Below are 21,353 nucleotides of genomic sequence, written 5' to 3' on the forward strand. Positions count from 1 at the left end.
GGCTGGTCTGAGTATTTCAGAAACTGCTAATCTACTGGGATTTTCACGCACAACCATCTCTAGGGTTTACAGAGAATGGTCCGAAAAAGAAAAAACATCCAGTGAGCGGCAGTTCTGTGGGCGGAAATGCCTTGTTGATGCCAGAGGTCAGAGGAGAATGGCCAGACTGGTTCGAGCTGATAGAAGGGCAACAGTGACTGAAATAACCACTCGTTACAACCGAGGTATGCAGCAAAGCATTTGTGAAGCCACAACACGCACAACCTTGAGGCGGATGGGCTACAACAGCAGAAGACTCCACCGGGTACCACTCATCTCCACTACAAATAGGAAAAAGAGGCTACAATTTGCAAGAGCTCACCAAAATTGAACAGTTGAAGACTGGAAAAATGTTGCCTGGTCTGATGAGTCTCGATTTCTGTTGAGACATTCAGATGTTAGAGTCAGAATTTGGCGTAAACAGAATGAGAACATGGAACCATCATGCCTTGTTACCACTGTGCAGGCTGGTGGTGGTGGTGTAATGGTGTGGGGGATGTTTTCCTGGCACACTTTAGGCCCCTTAGTGCCAACTGGGCATCGTTTAAATGCCACGGCCTACCTGAGCATTGTTTCTGACCATGTCCATCCCTTTATGGCCACCATGTACCCATCCTCTGATGGCTACTTCCACCATGTCACAAAGCTCTAATCATTTCAAATTGGTTTCTTGAACATGACAATGAGTTCACTGTACTAAAATGGCCTCCACAGTCACCAGATCTCAACCCAATAGAGCATCTTTGGGATGTGGTGGAACGGGAGATTCGCATCATGGATGTGCAGCCGACAAATCTGCGGCAACTGTGTGATGCCATCATGTCAATATGGACCAAACTCCCTGAGGAATGCTTCCAGCACCTTGTTGAATCTATGCCACGAAGAATTGAGGCAGTTCTGAAGGCAAAAGGGGGTCCAACCCATTACTAGCATGGGGTACCTAATAAAGTGGCCGGTGAGTGTATATTTTATAATGTTCTCTAAGGTTCACTTATAAAGTTAACAAGATTTTTACATCAAAACACATCCTAATTTAGAAGTAATAAGTAGTAGTGTAATGATACCCTCGTGTCACGATTCGATACATATCACGATACTGAACTCACGATACGATATTATTGCAATACTCCAAGACATATGATAAAAGGTTAACAAAAAATGTACTGTTGATTTAAAATGCTAAATTTGATATTACATGGTGGGTGTAAATGAATATGCTTGGACTTTGTGCATGTAACAAAATGCACAGGACAATGGTGACACCAGAATAAAAATATTCATGATTCTGAAGCTGAAAATACAGAATTATTTTAGACGAATATGCTTGCACTCTATTACTGGCTAGATATATTTAAAATAATGTAGGCCACTTTTTAGTGGTAACATTAGAGTTTTGGCATTATCAGGACCCACAAATATTCCCCCATTGCATTATAATACATTATATTCAAAATGATATATAGTAGTTTAATGTAGTACTGACACTAAGGGCCCTATCATACACCCGGCACAATGCAGCGCCAGGCGCGACCAAGGGCGTAGATTTGGATTGAACATTGGGGGGGTTGAACTTTGGGTATGCCTCCTGATATTGTGATCATGGAATAAATAATGTTGTAATGCATAGATTTATATCCCCCCCATCCCCCCCACTAATTACGCCCCTGGGCGCGACGCAAGTGTTTTTTGCCAGTTTCAGCCCGACGCAGTTATCATTTTCACGTCCTGCGCCACGTTGTTTAAATAGCAAATGCATTTGCGCCCATGGGCGTGCTGGTCTGACAACGATGTGTGTTCAGGCGCATTGTTGGCACATTGCTATTTTGAGGCAACTGAAATAGACTGACTTTAGACCATGTGCTTAGATCGTTAAAAGAGGGCCCTAAAACTCTGAAAACTTGAATTTTTTCTCACACAGTAATTTTTATTTTGGGTGATCTATACCCAAAACAGATAGTCACTATCCACAATTCATATGGTTGCATTTTTGTATTGCGATATATTATGGTACGATATATTGTTACACCCCTAATAATAAGCTATTTTCTATCCTGTTTTTGACCCTCTCTTTCAAACACTCTGTTTTGATGCAAGACTTGAAAGTAAACGCCCACTGCTATGATTGGGTAACAGTTTCACATATTAAGATCAATTTTAACATCCCTGCCATTACACGTGTGGAATTGTTTTGAAAACTTCCGATGTTGAAAAATGTCTCGCTACATATTTGAATAATTTGCCACAACGTGGCAATATGCTTTATAAGTCTTGGTTGTGGCAAATAAAGTTGAAGTTCTTGGAGTTACCACAGTTATAGTTGACTGGATAACTTGCAGTGTTTCGTGGAAACGGAATTATGAATTAATGTGTTTATCAATAAAGTGAAAAACATATTCATTGTCAGTGTCATGTTTTAACTAAAATTAAACCCGTTGTGACTCCTTACTGATGACAAAACGGAAGATCTCGCTCACTGACGCTTTTGTTCAGGATTAGAGCGAAAGGCTTCAATCAAAACAATAACAAAAGCAGCGTTTAACTTTGTTAAGAATAAAGTTAATCCACGTTCCTTAATATTAGGATCACATGGACGGCAATGCAAAGACTGTGCTTTTCCATAACTTGGCACTTCAAAACATCTTGTAATCTTCAGAGGTATTTCTATTTTTTTATTGCTGGAATAATTCTGTGTTAGCTTCTCTCTCGTATTTACCACTCAATGATACGCGCGAGTAGGCGTTGATTTTCTTCTGCAAAGGCGGTCTTTCGTCACACTATTACCTCATAATGTGACAAGTTGCTAGGTTTCAACAAAAACTATTTTTGGACTAATGAGAAAGTTTTGAGTTCTGAAACTTACAGGATGTTTTTGTAGTTTAATGACCTCTTATATGTCGAAAGATCAAGGAAAAATGTATTTCTCAATTCATGACCTCTTCAACTTCTTTTATGCTTGTTAATGCATTAACAATGTCTGTCATGTGGAGGACGTGTCCAAATAAACATGGAAATATTACAAATGTGACTAATAGCGGGAGGTAAAACTAATTTAAAAGCTTGACCTTGACCTTGACCTTATTTGCTTCCTGTTGGGGATCTTAATGGATTTTCAAAGGATGCCATCACTGAAATAGAGACTTACAATTTTAGAGCAATATGCATAAGCTCATGTCTTTAAATAGATCCTAATAATGTAATGTAATAATAATTGTATTTTTATTTTAATGTAACTTATGCAGACAGTCTTGCCACCAGGACATTTCTCTTTTTTTTACATTTTTAAATTACTGGGAGGGAAAACATAATTTTAATAAAATATAAGAGAATAATTAGGATCTGCAAATAAAAAATATAATGTGTCACTGAAAAAAGAATTGATTTACTTTGAAACAATTTTCACTTAAAAATTCCTAGTACATTTCACAAATAATTACAAAGAAACAAGAAGCACATTAAAATAAATGTGAAATTTTGAAGTAGAAAGACTGAAATAGTATTTTCTTGTAAAAAAACATACTTCAATAATGTTTGTTTACAACTTTGAAAAATAATAGAGAAAAAAGAAGATCAATTTATATTAAAAGAAACTAGGCCTAGATGCAGTCCTAATCCACGCTTCAAGATTGATCGTAATCTCGAATACTTGTTCAACTAATTGCTCTAGGTTATTTATTTTTCATTTATATCCTTTTATGTCTCTGCAACCATTTTAATCATTGACTCTCTCTCTCTCCCCCTCTCTCTCTCTCTCTCTCTCTCTCTCTCTCTCTCTCTTTCTCTCACTCTCAGCTGTGAGATTTTCCCCGACTCAAGACATCAAAACCTCCACAACACAAATCCCCAAATCCACAAGTTCCATTTCTTCTACACCTCCTTCCCGTCTCCTCACTTCCCCCTCCCCCACCACCCACCCAAGCCTACCGACCCTGGAGTCCGGCACGGGGGACTCCGCGGGACACAACAGCACGGCCTCTGCCCTAACAGTAGTGTCCTGGACGCAGTTTAACGTCATCATTCTCGCCGTCATCATTGTGGTCGTCGTTCTCCTCATGGGCTTCGTCGGAGGCGTGTATACGTATCGTGAGTATCGCAACCGAAAACTGAATGCCCCGTTTTGGACCATTGAGCTGAAGGAGGACAACATCAGCTTCAGCAGCTACCACGATAGCATCCCGCACGCCGATCCCAATGGACTACTGGAGGAGGAGCCGTGTGTGGTCGCGGCCAATGGGCAGTTAGCACTCGCCACCGCCGCCAACATGTACAAAGCGTGAAGTCATCGGTACGATTGTATCTTCTTTTAAAGTGAGAGTTCAGTCAAAAATTAACATTCTGTCATCATTTACTCACCCTCATGTCGTACCAAACCTGTATGACTTTCTTTTCTTTCTTTCTGTGGAACATAAAAGATATTTTGAAGTACCACTGTCCTTATACCGAAAGTAGGCGGGGTCCAAAATAACATCTATTATCTTGTGTTCCACAGAAGAAACGAAGTCATACAGGTTTGGTACAGCATGAGAGTGAGTGAAATAGCAAATGGCATTTTTCAGGTGAATGATACCGTTAATTCCGATGATAAGTGAAAGAAGATGGCCTGGGAGCCAAAGCTAACTTATTTATTTGATTCTACACACTACAGTATTTAGCTCCCCATTGCTTCTTAAATGATATCATCATGCAAGTCCCGTGACATTTTAGAGAGGACTCAAGGTAATACAAGACAAGCCATTAACAAGTTATTTCGCGGTTGCCCTCAGACACAAAAATCGATGAATTGCGAATACATTGCCTCTTAAATGAGCCTCTAAACTTTGTGTGTTTGGGTGTAAGGATGCTAAACTTCAGTTGATATTTCTACATACATGTAAGAGGATTCCCTTCCACTATAACAGAGGCAGTTTAATCAAAACTGCTATTTGTATAGGAAACTCAATATGTTTTCAGACTGACCCAATTACACCGAAATTCACTATGGCTTTGGGATTTTCAATAGAAAACAGAGGAAGTTCATTCAATCAGCAAGGAAATTGCAATGGAAACAAAGACTGCCAGGTGAAAGCCCTTGATATGGAAACCTATGTGTGTGCGTTTGTCTTTGACAGAGACTATTTCATACATATATCAATGGTGGGACTTTGAAATGCAGTCTCGCTAAGAATTCCACTTGACTCGATTCCTGTCACAGACTGGTACAGAACTGAACATGCTACATAACAGTCATACCTGTAACACTAGCACCTGTTTCAGCCTTATTGTATTTATGAGTGTGAGTGGGTGTGTGTGTATGCGTGTGCTTGGAGAGAGAGAGAGAGAGAGAGAGAGAGAGAGAGAGAGAGAGAGAGAGAGAGAGAGAGAGAGAGGCACAGTGTTGAGTGTGGAGACCGTTTCAGATCTAACTGTGTAGAGCTGGATTCTACGCAGGAATGTACAAAAAGACTGGATTTCCTCTGCTGCATAGTTTCACGAACACTGATCAAATCTTTGACACAATATTGTAGACATGAAAGCCATGTAAGCGTAAAATGACCCACGGGGAGCGTGTTCCGAAGAATTTGCGAAGTGGAAAGACTTTTTAGGAATCTGTAAGGTACGACGGTGGACAGTGTTTTTTTCCTCCATTCGTCTGCAAGGACCCTTTTAAATGTGATTCAGGATCATTTTGATGATTTGGACAAAGGACTGGTGTTTGAACTAATGTGTTTTTTCCACGTCTATTTAATTCGTCTTGTTAATTTCTATTTATTTATCATTTGTGTTTGTCTCTGTGGTCTTATTTTATCAATGTTTTTTCAATCTTCATGCTGCATTGTACAGTGTACCATACCGAATGCAAACTATGTAGGCCGAGTTGTGAGCACAACCTCAAAGACGTGTTGGAAGACTTATTTTCTTCTCTTATTTTCTTTATAATTTATTTAGTCAGGTTATGTGTTAACTCACAGTATACAATGGGATTTTGGTGGAAAATACTGTATTTTCTCATTCCTGAGTGGTCAAATGACTGAAAATAAAGGTTTGTTGAATCAAAGGACTTGCTTCAAAGAGTTGGTATGTCACTTTTTAAAACTGAACTGCTTAAAGGGGTATACAGTATATCTGCTTTTCAATGTTAAAAGGATAGTCAAACCAAAAACGAACATTCTGTAAATGATTTACCATATGTTGCTCCGAAACTGTGGCTATTTTCCTGCTGTGGCATACAAAAGAAGACTCTAATGTTAACTGTTTTGTCCATACAATAAGAGTCAGTGGGACCCAATGTTGTTTTGGACCCCATTGTCTTTCACTGTATGGACAAAACAGGTAATGAGGGTGAGTAAATGATGACAGCATTTTACTTTTTGGGTGATTATCACTTTACAGTTTTTCAAAATTTCTTACACAGTTTTTGAAACTATAGGGGCACAGGACCGTTGGTCAGATCAAAACCTAATGAACACGGAGGATGCGAGCACTGTTTGTATGCTCAGACTCTTGCATTCTCAAAATAAAGGTCTGCCGGGCTGTAAAAATAGAAGTCACAACAACGAGCGCAGTTTACGTCACTTCAGAATTCCTACTGGCAGTGCGAATGCAACGAGAAAAGGTTCCTATGGGAACCACCCTGGTGGTTAGTTCCTAGAACTAAGTTCCTAGAACTATCCGTGCGAATGCCCCTTATGGCTTCATTTCTCTCAACTCTCAACTCTACACACATAACCACAAAACACGCACACAAGATGCAAAACGTCACACAGCCCTTGCAAAAGTAAACAGTTTATTCAAAACTATTTTAACTCTTCTAAAAATGCTATTTTTGTAACTCTAAACACAAACATAAAATGATTAGCTACAAACACGCCAAACTACACACAGATGTGAAAAATGTAAAACGCTACTACATATCGTGTCTTTTGCTTGTTCAGTTTGCAGTGGAGTGTAGGAGTGTGTCACATGTACATGTGAACAAAATACACTGTATATACATGTATGCACAACATGCATTTTACACAGTTATGGAACTGAACTTAATCAATACTGAACTGACTTGAGCTGAATAATGACACTAAAGCTGCTTTACAGCAGAATTTGAATTTGTTACTGTTGTGAAACAATCTATACTGTACAAAGCGCTTTAAAAATCATGTTGACTTTCTGACTTGGCTTGTATGCATATACAGTATATAAATATATATATATATATATATATATATACACTCACCTAAAGGATTATTAGGAACACCTATTCAATTTCTCATTAATGCAATTATCTAATCAACCAATCACATGGCAGTTGCTTCAATGCATTTAGGGGTGTGGTCCTGGTCAAGACAATCTCCTGAACTCCAAACTGAATGTCAGAATGGGAAAGAAAGGTGATTTAAGCAATTTTGAGCGTGGCATGGTTGTTGGTGCCAGACAGGCCGGTCTGAGTATTTCACAATCTCCTCAGTTACTGGGATTTTCACGCACAACCATTTCTAGGGTTTACAAAGAATGGTGTGAACAGGGAAAAACATCCAGTATGCGGCAGTCCTGTGGGCGAAAATGCCTTGTTGATGCTAGAGGTCAGAGGAGAATGGGCCGACTGATTTAAGCTGATAGAAGAGTAACTTTGACTGAAATAACCACTCATTACAACCGAGGTATGCAGCAAAGCATTTGTGAAGCCACAACACGCACAACCTTGAGGCGGATGGGCTACAACAGCAGAAGACCCCACCGGGTCCCACTCATCTCCACTACAAATAGGAAAAAGAGGCTACAATTTGTAAGAGCTCACCAAAATTGGACAGTTGAAGACTGGAAAAATGTTGCCTGGTCTGATGAGTCTCGATTTCTGTTGAGACATTTAGATGGTAGAGTCAGAATTTGGCATAAACAGAATGAGAACATGGATCCATCATGCCTTGTTACCACTGTGCAGGCTGGTGGTGGTGGTGTAATGGTGTGGGGGATGTTTTCTTGGCACACTTTAGGCCCCTTTTTGGGCATCGTTTAAATGCCACGGCCTACCTGAGCATTGTTTCTGACCATGTCCATCCCTTTATGGCCACCATGTACCCATCCTCTGATGGCTACTTCCAGCAGGATAATGCACCATGTCACAAAGCTCGAATCAATTCAAATTGGTTTCTTGAACATGACAATGAGTTCACTGTACTAAAATGACCCCCACAGTCACCAGATCTCAACCCAATAGAGCATCTTTGGGATGTGGTGGAACGGGAGCTTCGTGCCCTGGATGTGCATCCCACAAATCTCCATCAACTGCAAGATGCTATCCTATCAATATGGGCCAACATTTCTAAAGAATGCTTTCAGCACCTTCTTGAATCAATGCCACGTAGAATTAAGGCAGTTCTGAAGGCGAAAGGGGGTCAAACACAGTATTAGTACGGTGTTCCTAATAATCCTTTAGGTGACTTCATATATACACTCACTGTATATATACACACACACACTATAAACAAATGCAAGGGGGTAAAAATTATTTATTTCTCAAAACACTGCGTATTACTACGGAGCCCCTAAAGGGACCTTTGCAAAAATAAAAATATACAGACTTTCACGTGCTCACGAGAAACTTTCACGATAGTTTTCTCGTGCGCACGAGATACGTTTCTCGTGAGCATGCGAAAGTCTGTATATTTTTATTTTTGCAAAGGTCCCTTTAGGGGGTCCGTAGTACTTTGATTTCATTTAAGTGATCCATTTATGGTGATCATTGGGTGTGGGTAATCGGGAAATGATTGTGGCATTTAAATGGCAGTGTTTCCCAAATGAAACAAAAGAGCTGTTAGTTTTGACTGATATGTCTAATGTAGAGAAGTGTGTTTAGAGTTTTGTAAAAAGTTTATTTTACAATAGCGAACTGAGTTTAAAGCACGTAAAGTGCTTGTAGTTTTGCAGACTTGAATGGTTTCACTGAGTGAGCCTCTCAAGTACCACTTTTAGTGTCTAAGTTAGTGTTAAAATAAGCAATTTTAAAAAAAAAAACGTTTTTTTTTTCTCCTTTCCAGGTTAAAGCTAGGTTAGGCAATGTTTTTATAAACATTTTTTGTTACACTGGTTGAAACTCTACACACTGATAGCAATCGATAATAGAAGTGGTTTAAATATACAGTATCTTCTGTGGAAGTTGCAAGCAGACATCACAAGCAGATCACACATCACCATCCCCTTTTACACTTCCTCTCTGACGTATTAATCTAATTATAAAATAGCAACTCGCGACATTCCACTCGGAGCCGATCATGATTGGATTTATGCGTTTCTGTGGCAAGACTATCAATGCCAAAATGAATCTGCTGAAGTCAGATGGCACAAGTCGGGGCTCCATATTGTTTACGTTCATTATTATTATAATGTAATGTGCTTTGAGACATGAGGCAATTTAAGGTGAACATGATTTCACCAAGTACAACATGTTCCTGGATCAACATCTTTGTTGATCCTGGAAACAACATCACTGTCCGAAAACCCTAAACCTAACCTATAACTTATCCCTAAAATCAGAGGGAAATGATAACACGGATGTAGAAGCATCTAAACCTGGTTGTGAGCCTAAACATAAACTATTAATCTAATTGGTTGATTGGAATGTTGATCCAGGAACATGTTGTATTTGGTAAAATCACATTCACTGGTAATTTAACGTCCTCTCTCGTGATGCTTTGCAGACTCTGCTCTGGCTGTGCGCCGCACATTCATGTGTTTTGGAGGAGACGTGGCTTTTGAGATGCTCTGAAAGGGATCTTATGCTTTCAAAGCTAGCTTGATATTGCTAGTCTCTACAAAACTACACCCTAGTTTTAATCTAGACAGACAACTAAGTAAGTTGTAGACTGATTTCACAAAGAAAGTGTAAAGTGTCTGTGGTGCTATCAAAACTTTGCTCTGTTTGTTCGATCATCCAGAACAGATCGACACAGCAACAGCTCAACCAATGGCGTGAATTCAGAAGAACATTAATTTGTCATTTCGGACACGCTTGAATATTCTCATAACTGAATGTATTTTATAATTTAATAATTTTTCAAGAAAAAAAAAACTAAAATATTTGACTAAATGATGTTATAAACAATGCCTGCAGCTGTGTTTGTTAGGTTTCACTCACTGTACTTTCCCAATGTCTTATTGCTGAAATGTTAATCAGAAGGCATCTGAATTTACAATGAAAATAAAAATAGACCATTGGAAGTTTTTGCATTCAGGACCGCCTTTTTCCTCAATGGTGTAGATTTCTGCAGCTCAGCCAAGAGTAATTGTGACCCAACCCTTTTTAGATGCTGGTTGACGGCCAGCCATGTCAAGGAATTTCAAAAAAGATTTGAGTAAATGATATGAGATGTTTATTGACAAAGATGAAGTTTCTTAAGCGTGTGAATTGTTTCCTGACAGGGGTGAATGTACACTGTGCTGTTGTTCGGCCGTATCATGCCGTATCGGCCGTATCATGTATCAACACTACCGTTTCCGTTTAATAGTTTAAGATCAGTACGTAAAAAAAAAAAAAACTTTTATAAAATTGATCATGAGTGACAGTAAAGACATTAATAATGTTGCAAAAGATTTAAATTTCAAATAAATCTTATTCATTAAAATATCCTGAAAAAATTACAAATTACTTGATCAACATCATATTTGTGTTCAATTTGTTTCTTTTTATTGCTGAAGTAAGAGTGTAACTCTATCCATAAAATGTCAAATGTACGCAATTAGTTACTTTTTAGGGAATAACACTATTGTAACACATTACTTTTAAAAGTAACACTGCTCATTACGCAGTGGTGTCCAGTGCATGGATCAAATGTAATTTAAGATTAAAAATAAAGAAATGTTATGCTGTATGCATAATAAATTATATATTCGGCATCTTTTAGATCATTAATCAAATAAGTCAATTATTGACACTGAGCATGTGAACTCTGTACACACATGTTCTGGCTTTAATCATTCTGGTGACGCAATCATCAGAGTTGACATAAAATATGCTACAAGTCTTGTGATCTCATAGTTTTGGATCCCACTGAGCAATATTAACAGACTAAACAAATAGCTTCATGTAGAAATGCTCGAGAATAATGCGTTTCTAGGAATCTATGCGTTTGAGAATAATCTTTATATGATAATCTTTGACATTTGAACAGTGTTGAAACACTAAATCGTGAGCAATGAGGCAGGAATGATATCTCCACACTGTTTATAGTGTCTGTCTGCACTAACATCCTAAGTGATGTTTTCTTTTTTTAGAGTTAAAGGTATCGCCATGATCAGAGCTGCAATGAATAGCTAGAACACTTTGTGTTAAATGAGGTGTGAAGTCGGGGTATGAATGATCTGTTCATATAAGTAATAGAGACTATTTAAGGTTGTATCAGCATGATCTCAGAGCCTATAGGCTGCATACAGAGACGCGTTTTTTTGACGGCCTGCTTATGGGTTGGGCAGCTAGCGGATCGTTAGGAAAGATTAGATGAATGTGATCAATATTATTTGGGCCTTTTTTGGCCCTGAAATCGCTGATACAACCTTTAACTAAACCTTCAGACCTAGCGTCAAAACAATTATATGAAGGGTACCCCATGCACTCATATGTTTTAATATGTATGACCCAAAGGTGATAAGAAACACTTTTCACTGCAAAAAGGAGGGAAACAGTGCTGAAAAGCTGCATTCTTGCATGAAAAGCTGCATTCTTTTCATGCAAGATTGGTATCAGCATTAACCATATCGCTCTGGGTTAAGATTATACTGATTGTTTTGGTATAAGCACCAGCCACGCGCCCAGACTGTCAAGTGATAGACATTAAACCAGGTGATTTTTTATGGTTAACTATGGAAAAAAGGAAAATCGGCCCAAAGGAGGGCACTTTTAATTTTTGATTCCACTGAGAGAACCTAGAGAGAACCCACATTAAAACCTAAAAACAGACAACTGTGCTATAAAATGTTTAATAAAATGATTGTAAGATATCCAGTACAGTAGTATATGTACTGTAGAAACCAGGTAAAATTTGTCATAACAAAGCTGCTCGGAAATGCAGACTATGAAAACTTTGCAAAGACAATTTGACTCACATACAGATTAAACCAAGTGCTTTGGAAAGGCGTGACCTTGTGATTTCCCAAACTTCCTTAAACCGTTCCAATTAAAAGAAGGGCAATGCCATGACCTTACACAAATTCTTCAGTTAAAGATCAAATTCTTTTCTTGCACCAAACAAACAATACAAAGGCATTATGACACAACTGAGTTATTTAAATTTATGCAAACTAACAATAATGTAATCAACACTATTTGACAGAGTTCTCTTGACAGCTGTTTCAACATGTTCTACATACCTAAAACCCACATGCCTGCCAATCTGCATTGTTTCTGGTCCAACCATATTTTTTTTCCCACAATCTTCTAGAGTCTAAATGTTTTACTTAAATGTTGCTGCATCTAGCTAGTATTTCAGGTTGGCCAGTGTTTTCGGCCTGATATTAGTATGAACTAAATGTTGCTTCCCTAGCTATAAAGTATATGAAGTAAATACTTTACATAACTTACATTTTCAGCTTTCGGTCTTACGTAAACTGATTAACACATTATAAATAACATTATGACGACACAGGGTTACATTAAAGCAAGAGTCGACTGTATAATGTATGACAAGGGTATTGTTTATAAATATCAGGTAATCATGTGTTGTAAATGTTCAAATGTAAATTTGTCTGCAATGTCTAAGCAACCACTCAGAAAACCCCATCAACTGCATAGCAACACCCAAGCAACCACCCAGAATACATTTGAAACCCCAAAAAACACCCTATAAACTGAAAAGCAACCACCCAGGGCCAGAATACTTTAGCACCTGCATAGCAACCTCCAAGCAATCACCCAAAACACACTAGCAACTACCCCGCAATCACCCAGACAAAGCAATTGCAAGGCATCTATCTGTTTAATTGAAATGTATGGCCTTAAAACCTTCAAGCTTTTAGTTTTTCTTTTAAGACTACTTCAAACATCCAAAAACATTCATCTTAAAACCTCAAGTCTTCAAGCTTTTAAAATGTACTTTTAAACTTTTGCCCAGACTTTGACTTGAGAAGTCACCATCAACTTTTCTTTTGTCTAGTTGCAATATTTATTGGCCAAAACAGCAGTGCATTTTATTTGTGCAATTTGACATCTCAATTTCCATTGTGACAAATTACTCCATACAAGGTGTCTATTGAACATGTTGTCACAAAAGTTCAGTGACATTTTCTCCTGGGCAATAATAGTGAAAATATCCATAAGCTTTTTAGCCAAGAATAAAATATGTGCCTACATACAGAAGATCTATACAGAAGAACTATAAAGAAGAGTAAAATGTGTGACAATTATTAAAGTTATTAAACGTAATTTCAGGAGGATCGTCCATCTCATCTTCTAAGTATACCAGGATGTAAATGTAGCCTCCTATTTTCTTATATTCGAATACTTCGAATACTTTCGGGAAATTTTGGTTTTTGAACACTCCAACATTCCACAAACACCTACTCATCTTTCTCCAGACACCCTCACTGAAGCACCAAAGCAAATCAGTAGGCGGCTATTCTCCTATCCTTCCTTGTCCATTGCTCATTTCAGCTGGCAGTCGCGGTAGCGGGCAATTATAGTTCCCCTACAATTCTCCCCTCATTAACCCTCGCCTACTTACACGCTGTCCAAAGACATAGTTGTCGCCTCTCAAATCAAATCAACATTCAGATGCAGTGTGTGCTCTCCCGTTCAAATGCAGTGTGAGCTTTCACGATTCAATCATGGTCTCTCCTGTTGGAATTGCTGTGTTGGCTCCCCTGTTCGAATGCAGTGAGAGCCTACCGTTTGGATGCAGCAAGGGCTCTCCCCTTCCGAATTGCAGTGTGATCCCTCATGTTTTTAATCATGGAGGCTCTGCATTCGGATTGCAGTGTGAGTCCTGTCTGAGCGCTTCGCGACTGGAGGTGCTAGAATACCCCCACCTGGAGGGGACAGGCCTTTGCATCCACTCCACTTTTTGCAGAAAATGCATATCGATTCGTATACGGAAAACTTTGGTGGAATCAATAGTTTTGTGTCATCTGGACTATTGTTCCATCATTTGGGGTTCAACTACAGATAATAATTTAAACAGATTACAGATTGCACAAAGTAAAGCATCTCGGCTTGTTCTAAACTGTTATTTTAGAACAAGTATCAGGGACATGCACAATCAGTTAGCATGGCTTCATGTAAGAAGCAGAATTAATTATTCTCTTATTAAAGGTTCTCTAAGCGATGTCGGGTGACGTCACTTCTTGTTGACGTTTAAAGTATTGTCAAACAAAACGCAGGCTAGCTAGACCCTCCCTCCTCCTCATCCGCGCACTAACCCCCCAAACCCCGCCCCCAAGTCCTTCTTGTCGGTGATTGGCTGGAACTGTTTGTCATGTTTCGTGGAGCGGGTTAGCCCAGTTTGTTTTTGTTGCTGTTTGTGGAGCCTGGGCTGTCTACAGAGATCGCGTTTCTTTACAGTGTGTTCAGGGGACAGGCAGCCAGCGGTTAGTGAGGAGATGTTTGCTGTATGTGACAAAAAATGTTTTGGCCTAAAAAACGCGTGACATCGCTTAGAGCACCTTTAAATTCTTAACAAATATAATTATTACAAAAGCACCTGAAATTATTTATAGAAGATTGACCTTCTTCAGTGGCGTTCATAGCTATTCCTCTCGTCAATCAAGTGAAGGGCGTTTCTTGTTACCTGCCTGTCGAACAAATCAACTTCAAAGAACATCGTGTTATAGAGCAATGGTGGCATGGAACTGGTTCCTGTTATTTTTGGTCTCAGAGAGTCACAATGTTAGTTTTTCCAAAAGATTGAGACTGTATTTATTTACTTTGGAGTAACTGTAATTATGTAATTAATAATGACTGGAAAATGAGCTATGATAATTGAAATGTGTTTTTCATATTTTATATTATACCCAGAGAGTGGTAATATTTTATACATAGAAGAGCTTACATTGTGATCTTATGTTGTTATGTTTAGTGTATATGTGTTGTGCTGTGTTGTGTGTGTGTGTGAGAGTTCGATGACTTATATGATGTTGTGTGCACTTCTGTATTTGTCTTCATAACTCCTTTAAAAAGGGTCATAGGAGAGGTGTGGCTATTCTAATACCTAACTCAGTCTGCTTTGAATTCTGCAAGGAAATTAGTGACAAGGAAGGAAGATATATTTTAGTAAGGGGCAAAATTGAGAATAAAATGGTCACATTGGTCAATGTATATGCCCCTCCAGATTGCGGTAAAAGTTTTTTTAAGTCCCTTTTCAATGTAGTAGCTCTAAAGAGAACCATGAATGTGTCGTTATTCTGAGTCTTGATGCAAAAAAGGCATTTGATCGTGTCAATTGGGCCTTTCTGTACCAGGTGCTTGAAAGATTTGGATTTAATGAAAATTCAGTACAGTGTATTAGAACAATTTATTCAGAACCAACAGCCAGAATCAAAGTTAATGGTCATTTGTCAGCCACTTTCAATCTAAGTAGGGGTACAAGAGAGGGCTGCTGTTTGAGCCCCACTCTTTTTGCTCTTTATATTGAGCCTTTGGCCCAAGCAGTAAGGTAAAGTGAGGAATCGGGTGGGATAAGAATTGGAGGTGACCATCATGTGATTGGGTTGTTTGCTGATGATGTCACTATTTATCTTAAGGAGCCTGAAACTGCTCTCCCATTACTTATGAACCTACTGGAAGATTATGGGATCTGGATATAAATTAAATGTCTCAAAAACTCAAAAAAAAAAAAAGAAAAGAAAAAAAAAGGAACCAGCATCAGCTGTCATTAGCAGGTCATTTGTAACTCTCACTAAGGCTGTTTCAGTGCTGTGGGCTGGACGGAAGCCAGACTGAAACTTTTCAAAGATGTTTGTTGTGTTTGAGGTGGTCTGAGTAACGTCTGGGAAGCAGCAGAGTAGCCTGCGGGTCAGTAGTTGGAACAGACGAGGAGGAGGAAACAGAAAGGGATGAGCGAATTTTAGCAATTTTGCTGCTAAAAAAGCCAAGGTCATAAAGTTGTTACATTGTTCTTCTGTAGCTCCTATGAGTGGGGCAATTTGAGGTTTAAGGAGATGATTTATGGTATGGTACAACCATTTGGAATTGCCAGGACTATTATTAATATTAATAATATTAATTGAAACAGTGCTGATAGCCTACATGACCCGAGTTCGAATCCACCTTTTGCCAAACTCGCTCTACTCCCTTTTCCCATCACATATCAGATCACAAATCATTATTTTCAATAATATATATATATATATATATATATATATATATATATAGGCTATTTGAAAAATGGAAATTAAGTGTCTAACATGTGTTTAATAAAAAAGTGTTAATCGGTTAGGTGTAGGTGTAGGAGGGTTTTACTGTCCCAATAAGGCAGCATCCATTTAATACGTTTAATAATTTACAATATGTTATTATTGCATACAGTTTAATGTACAACAACACTGAGGTGCAAATAATATCTGCCAATATAAGTACAAATAGCATCTAACTACTATTTAACTACCGAGGGAATTAAGCTGTGTGTGTGTGTTTTTTGTTTTGTTTTGTTTTTTAATGTTGTTTATTTATTTCTGGTGCATTTAAATGTCTTATAGCCTACTCCTTGTTCGGTATCCTTGAGTGCCGAGAAAGTCGCCTTTAAATAAAATGTATTTTTTATTATTATTATTATTATTTACACTTATGGCAAAGAAACTTAATGAACCTCAAAATCACCATACAATTCATAGACCTTTAATCAGGCACTGCTCATGCTTGAGTCATAGAGCATTACTTATTGTAATGGGGTTTCGAATGGTCTTACCCCAACATTTAATGTAATGCTGTGTGTGAACACGCAATAGTAATGCCCACGTAATTGTTTATTTGCTCAAGAATTTGGCACGGAGTCAAGCGCAGGTCTTGCGTGAGCAAAGCAGGAAGCGACACTGGATTGATTTGACCGAGAGAGCCTCATGTTTTCAAGATGCCGAAACTTAACGAGTAGGCTGTTTGTTTTGGGCGTTGAAGAAAACACGTGGGAGAATTGGCATATATAGGCTAGAGGAGTCCGAGCCGAGGGAATGAAGCGGTGCTTTTTAAACTATCCGTTATGGAGATGGGGAAAGAAGAGATTGCCGCTAAAGAGTGCGTGGTTTTAATGAAGCCCGCGAGCCGTCTGAAGACACAGTTCCACTCACTGCGGCGACAGGTATACTTCTTCCAGTCCATATGTGTGCTATTCTGCTTCACCAGCTGCCTGTTCACGATCATCAATCACGCATACCCGTCGACGTGCAAGGTAAGACGGATTCAAAGTCAACTTACAACAGTCATGTCACTACTTAGTGATACAGTGAAGTTTATCATTTGCTTTGCTGAATAGCCTACACCATATACACCACACACCAAATATAATATGGTATCATTCAAATCTTACAGTCAGATATGTAGGCTACATGGTACTGTTATTAAAAACGTTTAGTAACTGGAATCCATAGGCCTACTAGTGTACTGCATATTGTAATTTATATCCTACTAGCTAATTAAGCCTGAAATAAGAACCTATAGCCTATCTACTAGTGGCATAGTACGAAATAAGTACTAGTAGGCCTACTAGTTAAACTAGGACAGGTGCCAGTAGTCATGGGAAAACTTAGTTGTCAGAAGTAAATAGTTGATAACACAGTAAATAGGATATAATACCAACAGAATAAGTAGGCTAGTATCTAATAAAGAAGTAATGATACATTACTAGTGTTATTGAAAAATATGTTGCTCATTATTGACTTATTTAATGTTTTTATTGATAAAAAAGTAGTTATGCCTGAGATAATCAATACACTGATGTTTTTTTATTGATAAAAAAGTACAGTTATGCCTGAGATAATCAATACACTGATTAATTTAGGATTCATTGCGTGTTTATTAAACTGTTTACATTTGCTCTATATTTTCACAGGAAAATATAACTGAGGCACCTAAAATTGGTGAGTTCATTACTAAAGCTGAATTTTATTGTAAATATTGATTTTAGTGTCTTTCACATTGTGGTACCATGATGCATTATATATATATATATATATATGACATCTTGAATATCACATTTTTCATCCATATAGGAATGCAGCGTCAGAGCAGCAACGCAATGACCCCGACACAAATAAACACATCCATCACTCGTCTGACAGGTAAGAAGTAATGTATTAAGTTCATTAAGAAGTAAGTCATTAGTAGACATACCGGTAAATACAAAACATAATCATCAATTCACCATTTGGAAACGATTAACTGTAACCAAGAGATGTTCCTTTAATCAGACAACTTGTGCCTTAGTACTTGCTGTAATATAGGGCCTGAAAAAGTAACTTTAAATAGACAGCATCTGTTTAAATTTGTTTACAATTAAACATTAAGTAGAGCCGCATGATTAATTATTAAAAAGATCATGACCTTGATTCAAACACCCACGCCATCGTATTCCTAATTGACAACGATTTAGCTATGCCTATTAAAACTTGGACAAGTGCGATCGCAGCGGAACATTCAAATAATTATTTCTGTGTTATAATAATTAAAACGATTGCAGAAGTACTGGGATAAAAATGTATAGATCGGATGTCACTAATGTCTATGGTAGAGATCGAAATAGAGTAAATCACCATTTGAAAGTATACTTGACGCTTCAAATAATTCATTCAAATTAATCAAAAATGTTTGAAGTGTTATTTTGTTTCGTTGTTTATTCAGAATCGTCGGAGAATTGTGATCTCTATTTTAAAAAAAAAAGAAGTTTTTAGTGCTAAATAAAGTATTAACATTAAGGAGTTTCATCACTGTCATTGAGCAGGTGAAACAGATATGTTTGAGCCAGATGTTAGACAACACCATATCATATGTCATTTTCATTCTCAAAGATTCTTAAAACATTTTTTGGCTAAATGTATTTACACGTTTCCCTTCTCTGTAGTGAAAGAAAGTGATTTGCCTAAAGACGGAATTTTTGCTAAAGAAGAACAACTTGTGCCATGGCAGCTCTCACTAGAAAATCTGGCACCAAACCATATCCAATACTTGACCTTGGAAAACAAAACATCTCTGAGGGTCATTCGTGACGGAACGTACAAAGTTTCTTTGCAGATCACGTACAGAGGAACCAATGAATGGATGAACACAATTGATGGGAGCTACATTCTGGAGCATAATATTAAGCATCACACTGACAGATATAGTAAAGAGGCCCTGCTTCTGCTCACCTACATTGAAACAGTGACATTTACATCCCGATACTGGAAAAAAAGTATGTTCTCTGAAGGTATTTTTTTCCTCGAATCTGGGGATAGACTCGAGGTAGGGACCAACAGTCTGCCCCTTATTGATTCTGGAAAAAATGCGGGGAAAAAAACAGTCTTTGTGGTGTATCCTCATTTTTCCACATGAGGAGAATATGGCGAAAATAAAAACAAAAATGACATTCCCTCTGTGCTTTGCACAAAGATCGAAAGGGCTACCATGAATGATGTATCATATTCATTTGTCTGTCATCTAAACCGGTTATTTTACTGTCAGCAGAATAATTTGGATCTCAGATATATTTGAGATATAATCAATAAAGCCATCTACAGATACGTTGGAACAGTGACTGTGTCACATGTTAATACCAGGGTACTTTGATATATACTTGGTACTGAAATAATTTCCTTCTAGGGTATTTTTTCAAGAACATGTCAAAAGAAAAAAAAACATGCTATTACCATAGTAGGCTACTTTTGGGTATTTTTGTATGTTCTGCTTCAAAGCTACATTTGAAAGCATTGCAATGGAGGAGAAATTGTAATGAAGTATTTTTGTTCTATTTTGATTGAATTTGTTCAGAAGATAAAACAATGAGTTTTCTTCCCAGTAATCTCAAAGCTTTGTGTGGACAGACGGATTGTATGTTATAATATTTATGTCATTGTAACCTTATTTATGGCTTTTGTATGCTATTTATGTTCAATAGTTAAGGATTTGGGTTGCTAATGCAAAGGTTACAATTACGGTAACATTACGGAACGAAGAGAATGATCACAATCCTTATACTGCGGTGTTCCATCTTATGCTTTTGAGGTACATTATGGGTGCTGTCATTGGAATTAGTAGGCTATTACTTTTTGATTAAAAGGGTTAGCAGTTTCTTGAAATCACCAAATATCACATTTGTAATGATTTGCATGAAAGATCTTTTATGTACATGAATGCACCTTCAAAATGACATTATTTCTCTGGCCATAAAGCATCAATAAATACTATTACATAAAGCCAGTGTCTGTCTCAGAAAATTCTTAATATTTTTCTGAAGTTTTACACTATATCAGATATATTATTTTCTGCTGCGTTTCAGAGATGCCAGATAACCACTTAAAAGCAACCATTTGCTTGATATTTCATTTTATATTATAATTATATTTAAGGCATCTGAAAAGGCGTAGAAAATGGCTTTATAGTTTATTTAAACAAGTTTCAAATGGTTTATCTTTGCTATATAACACCATATCATTAGTAGATTAGTCATAACTCCTGTCAAGTCATAACTGCCTTGACAGCATTTGGTGTCTGACAGATAAGAGATTAAAGCCACAATATCTATGAAGTTGGCATTGAGGACCAGTCAAGTAAACATTTCTTATGATACATTTACGTTAGAAGAAAATTAGCATATTAGGTTAGGTTGTAAAACAATTAAAAACTATTTGCCAATAGGGTGAGCGCCGTCAATCTACACTTCTATTCAATACATATTACTTCAATGAGCTCATTGTTTCTGCCTTAAATGAATATATATTTTTTAATTAATACATTTTTAGCTAACCGTGATTTGTATATGTACATTTCTGAAATGCATAACTTAGACAGTCACCTCTTATAACAGATCACTCTAAATTGTAATGTAGACGCATACATTTTCTGTAAAGCTGCTTTGAAAACGATATGTATCGTGAAAAGCGCTATAAAATGTGAATATTTTGTCAAAACAAGTCTTAATATCTTATTTTTCTTCGCAGATAAATGTATCTTGTTTTATAGACATTTAGTATACTTTCCTCTAAAATGTGATAGTCTTATTTGTTTTCCAACAATTTTAATTGAGAGTAAAATAATGCTTACATAATTTGTTTCATAAATCCTTTCCATAGCCCATGTTTGTTAACACACGGCCAATCTTCCAGTCTTGTAAGACATATCTAATAATAGTCAGAAAAACGATATATTTTTAAATGGAACCATGGTAGCACGTTATTTT

The 21,353-nt window shown here is 37.5% G+C and overlaps 2 protein-coding genes and 1 long non-coding RNA gene across 4 annotated transcripts in view; all 3 read left to right on the top strand.

The window, feature by feature from the left end:
• The window catches only part of si:ch211-158d24.2 (multiple epidermal growth factor-like domains protein 9), a 51,470-nt gene extending 46,349 nt beyond the window's left edge, over positions 1-5,121 (top strand). The window contains exon 6 of the mRNA XM_056246613.1: positions 3,829-5,121. Coding sequence (XP_056102588.1) covers positions 3,829-4,313 — 485 coding nt within the window. The 3' untranslated portion in view covers positions 4,314-5,121. The remainder of the gene's footprint in view (positions 1-3,828) is intronic.
• A 60-nt stretch (positions 5,122-5,181) lies between these two features.
• Positions 5,182-6,070, top strand: LOC130081899 (uncharacterized). 2 transcript variants are annotated; one of them, XR_008806723.1, is made up of 2 exons: positions 5,182-5,332; positions 5,367-6,070. It is a non-coding gene; the product is annotated as an uncharacterized LOC130081899 (long non-coding RNA). The 2 variants fall into 2 exon arrangements; XR_008806724.1 differs by having other exon boundaries at positions 5,375-6,070.
• Positions 6,071-17,056: 10,986 nt separating this feature from the next.
• On the top strand, positions 17,057-19,676 carry si:ch211-158d24.4 (uncharacterized protein LOC560966 homolog). Its single transcript, XM_056246508.1, has 4 exons — positions 17,057-17,372; positions 18,033-18,060; positions 18,193-18,261; positions 19,041-19,676. Exons 1-4 carry the CDS (start codon positions 17,184-17,186, stop codon positions 19,508-19,510), a joined length of 756 nt encoding a protein of 251 aa, XP_056102483.1. The 5' UTR covers positions 17,057-17,183; the 3' UTR covers positions 19,511-19,676.
• The last annotated feature ends 1,677 nt before the right edge of the window (positions 19,677-21,353 follow it).

This window comes from Rhinichthys klamathensis, unplaced genomic scaffold (assembly GCF_029890125.1).
Source record: "Rhinichthys klamathensis goyatoka isolate OS25496 unplaced genomic scaffold, OSU_Roscu_1.1 h1tg000040l_1, whole genome shotgun sequence".
NCBI lineage: Eukaryota > Metazoa > Chordata > Actinopteri > Cypriniformes > Leuciscidae > Rhinichthys > Rhinichthys klamathensis.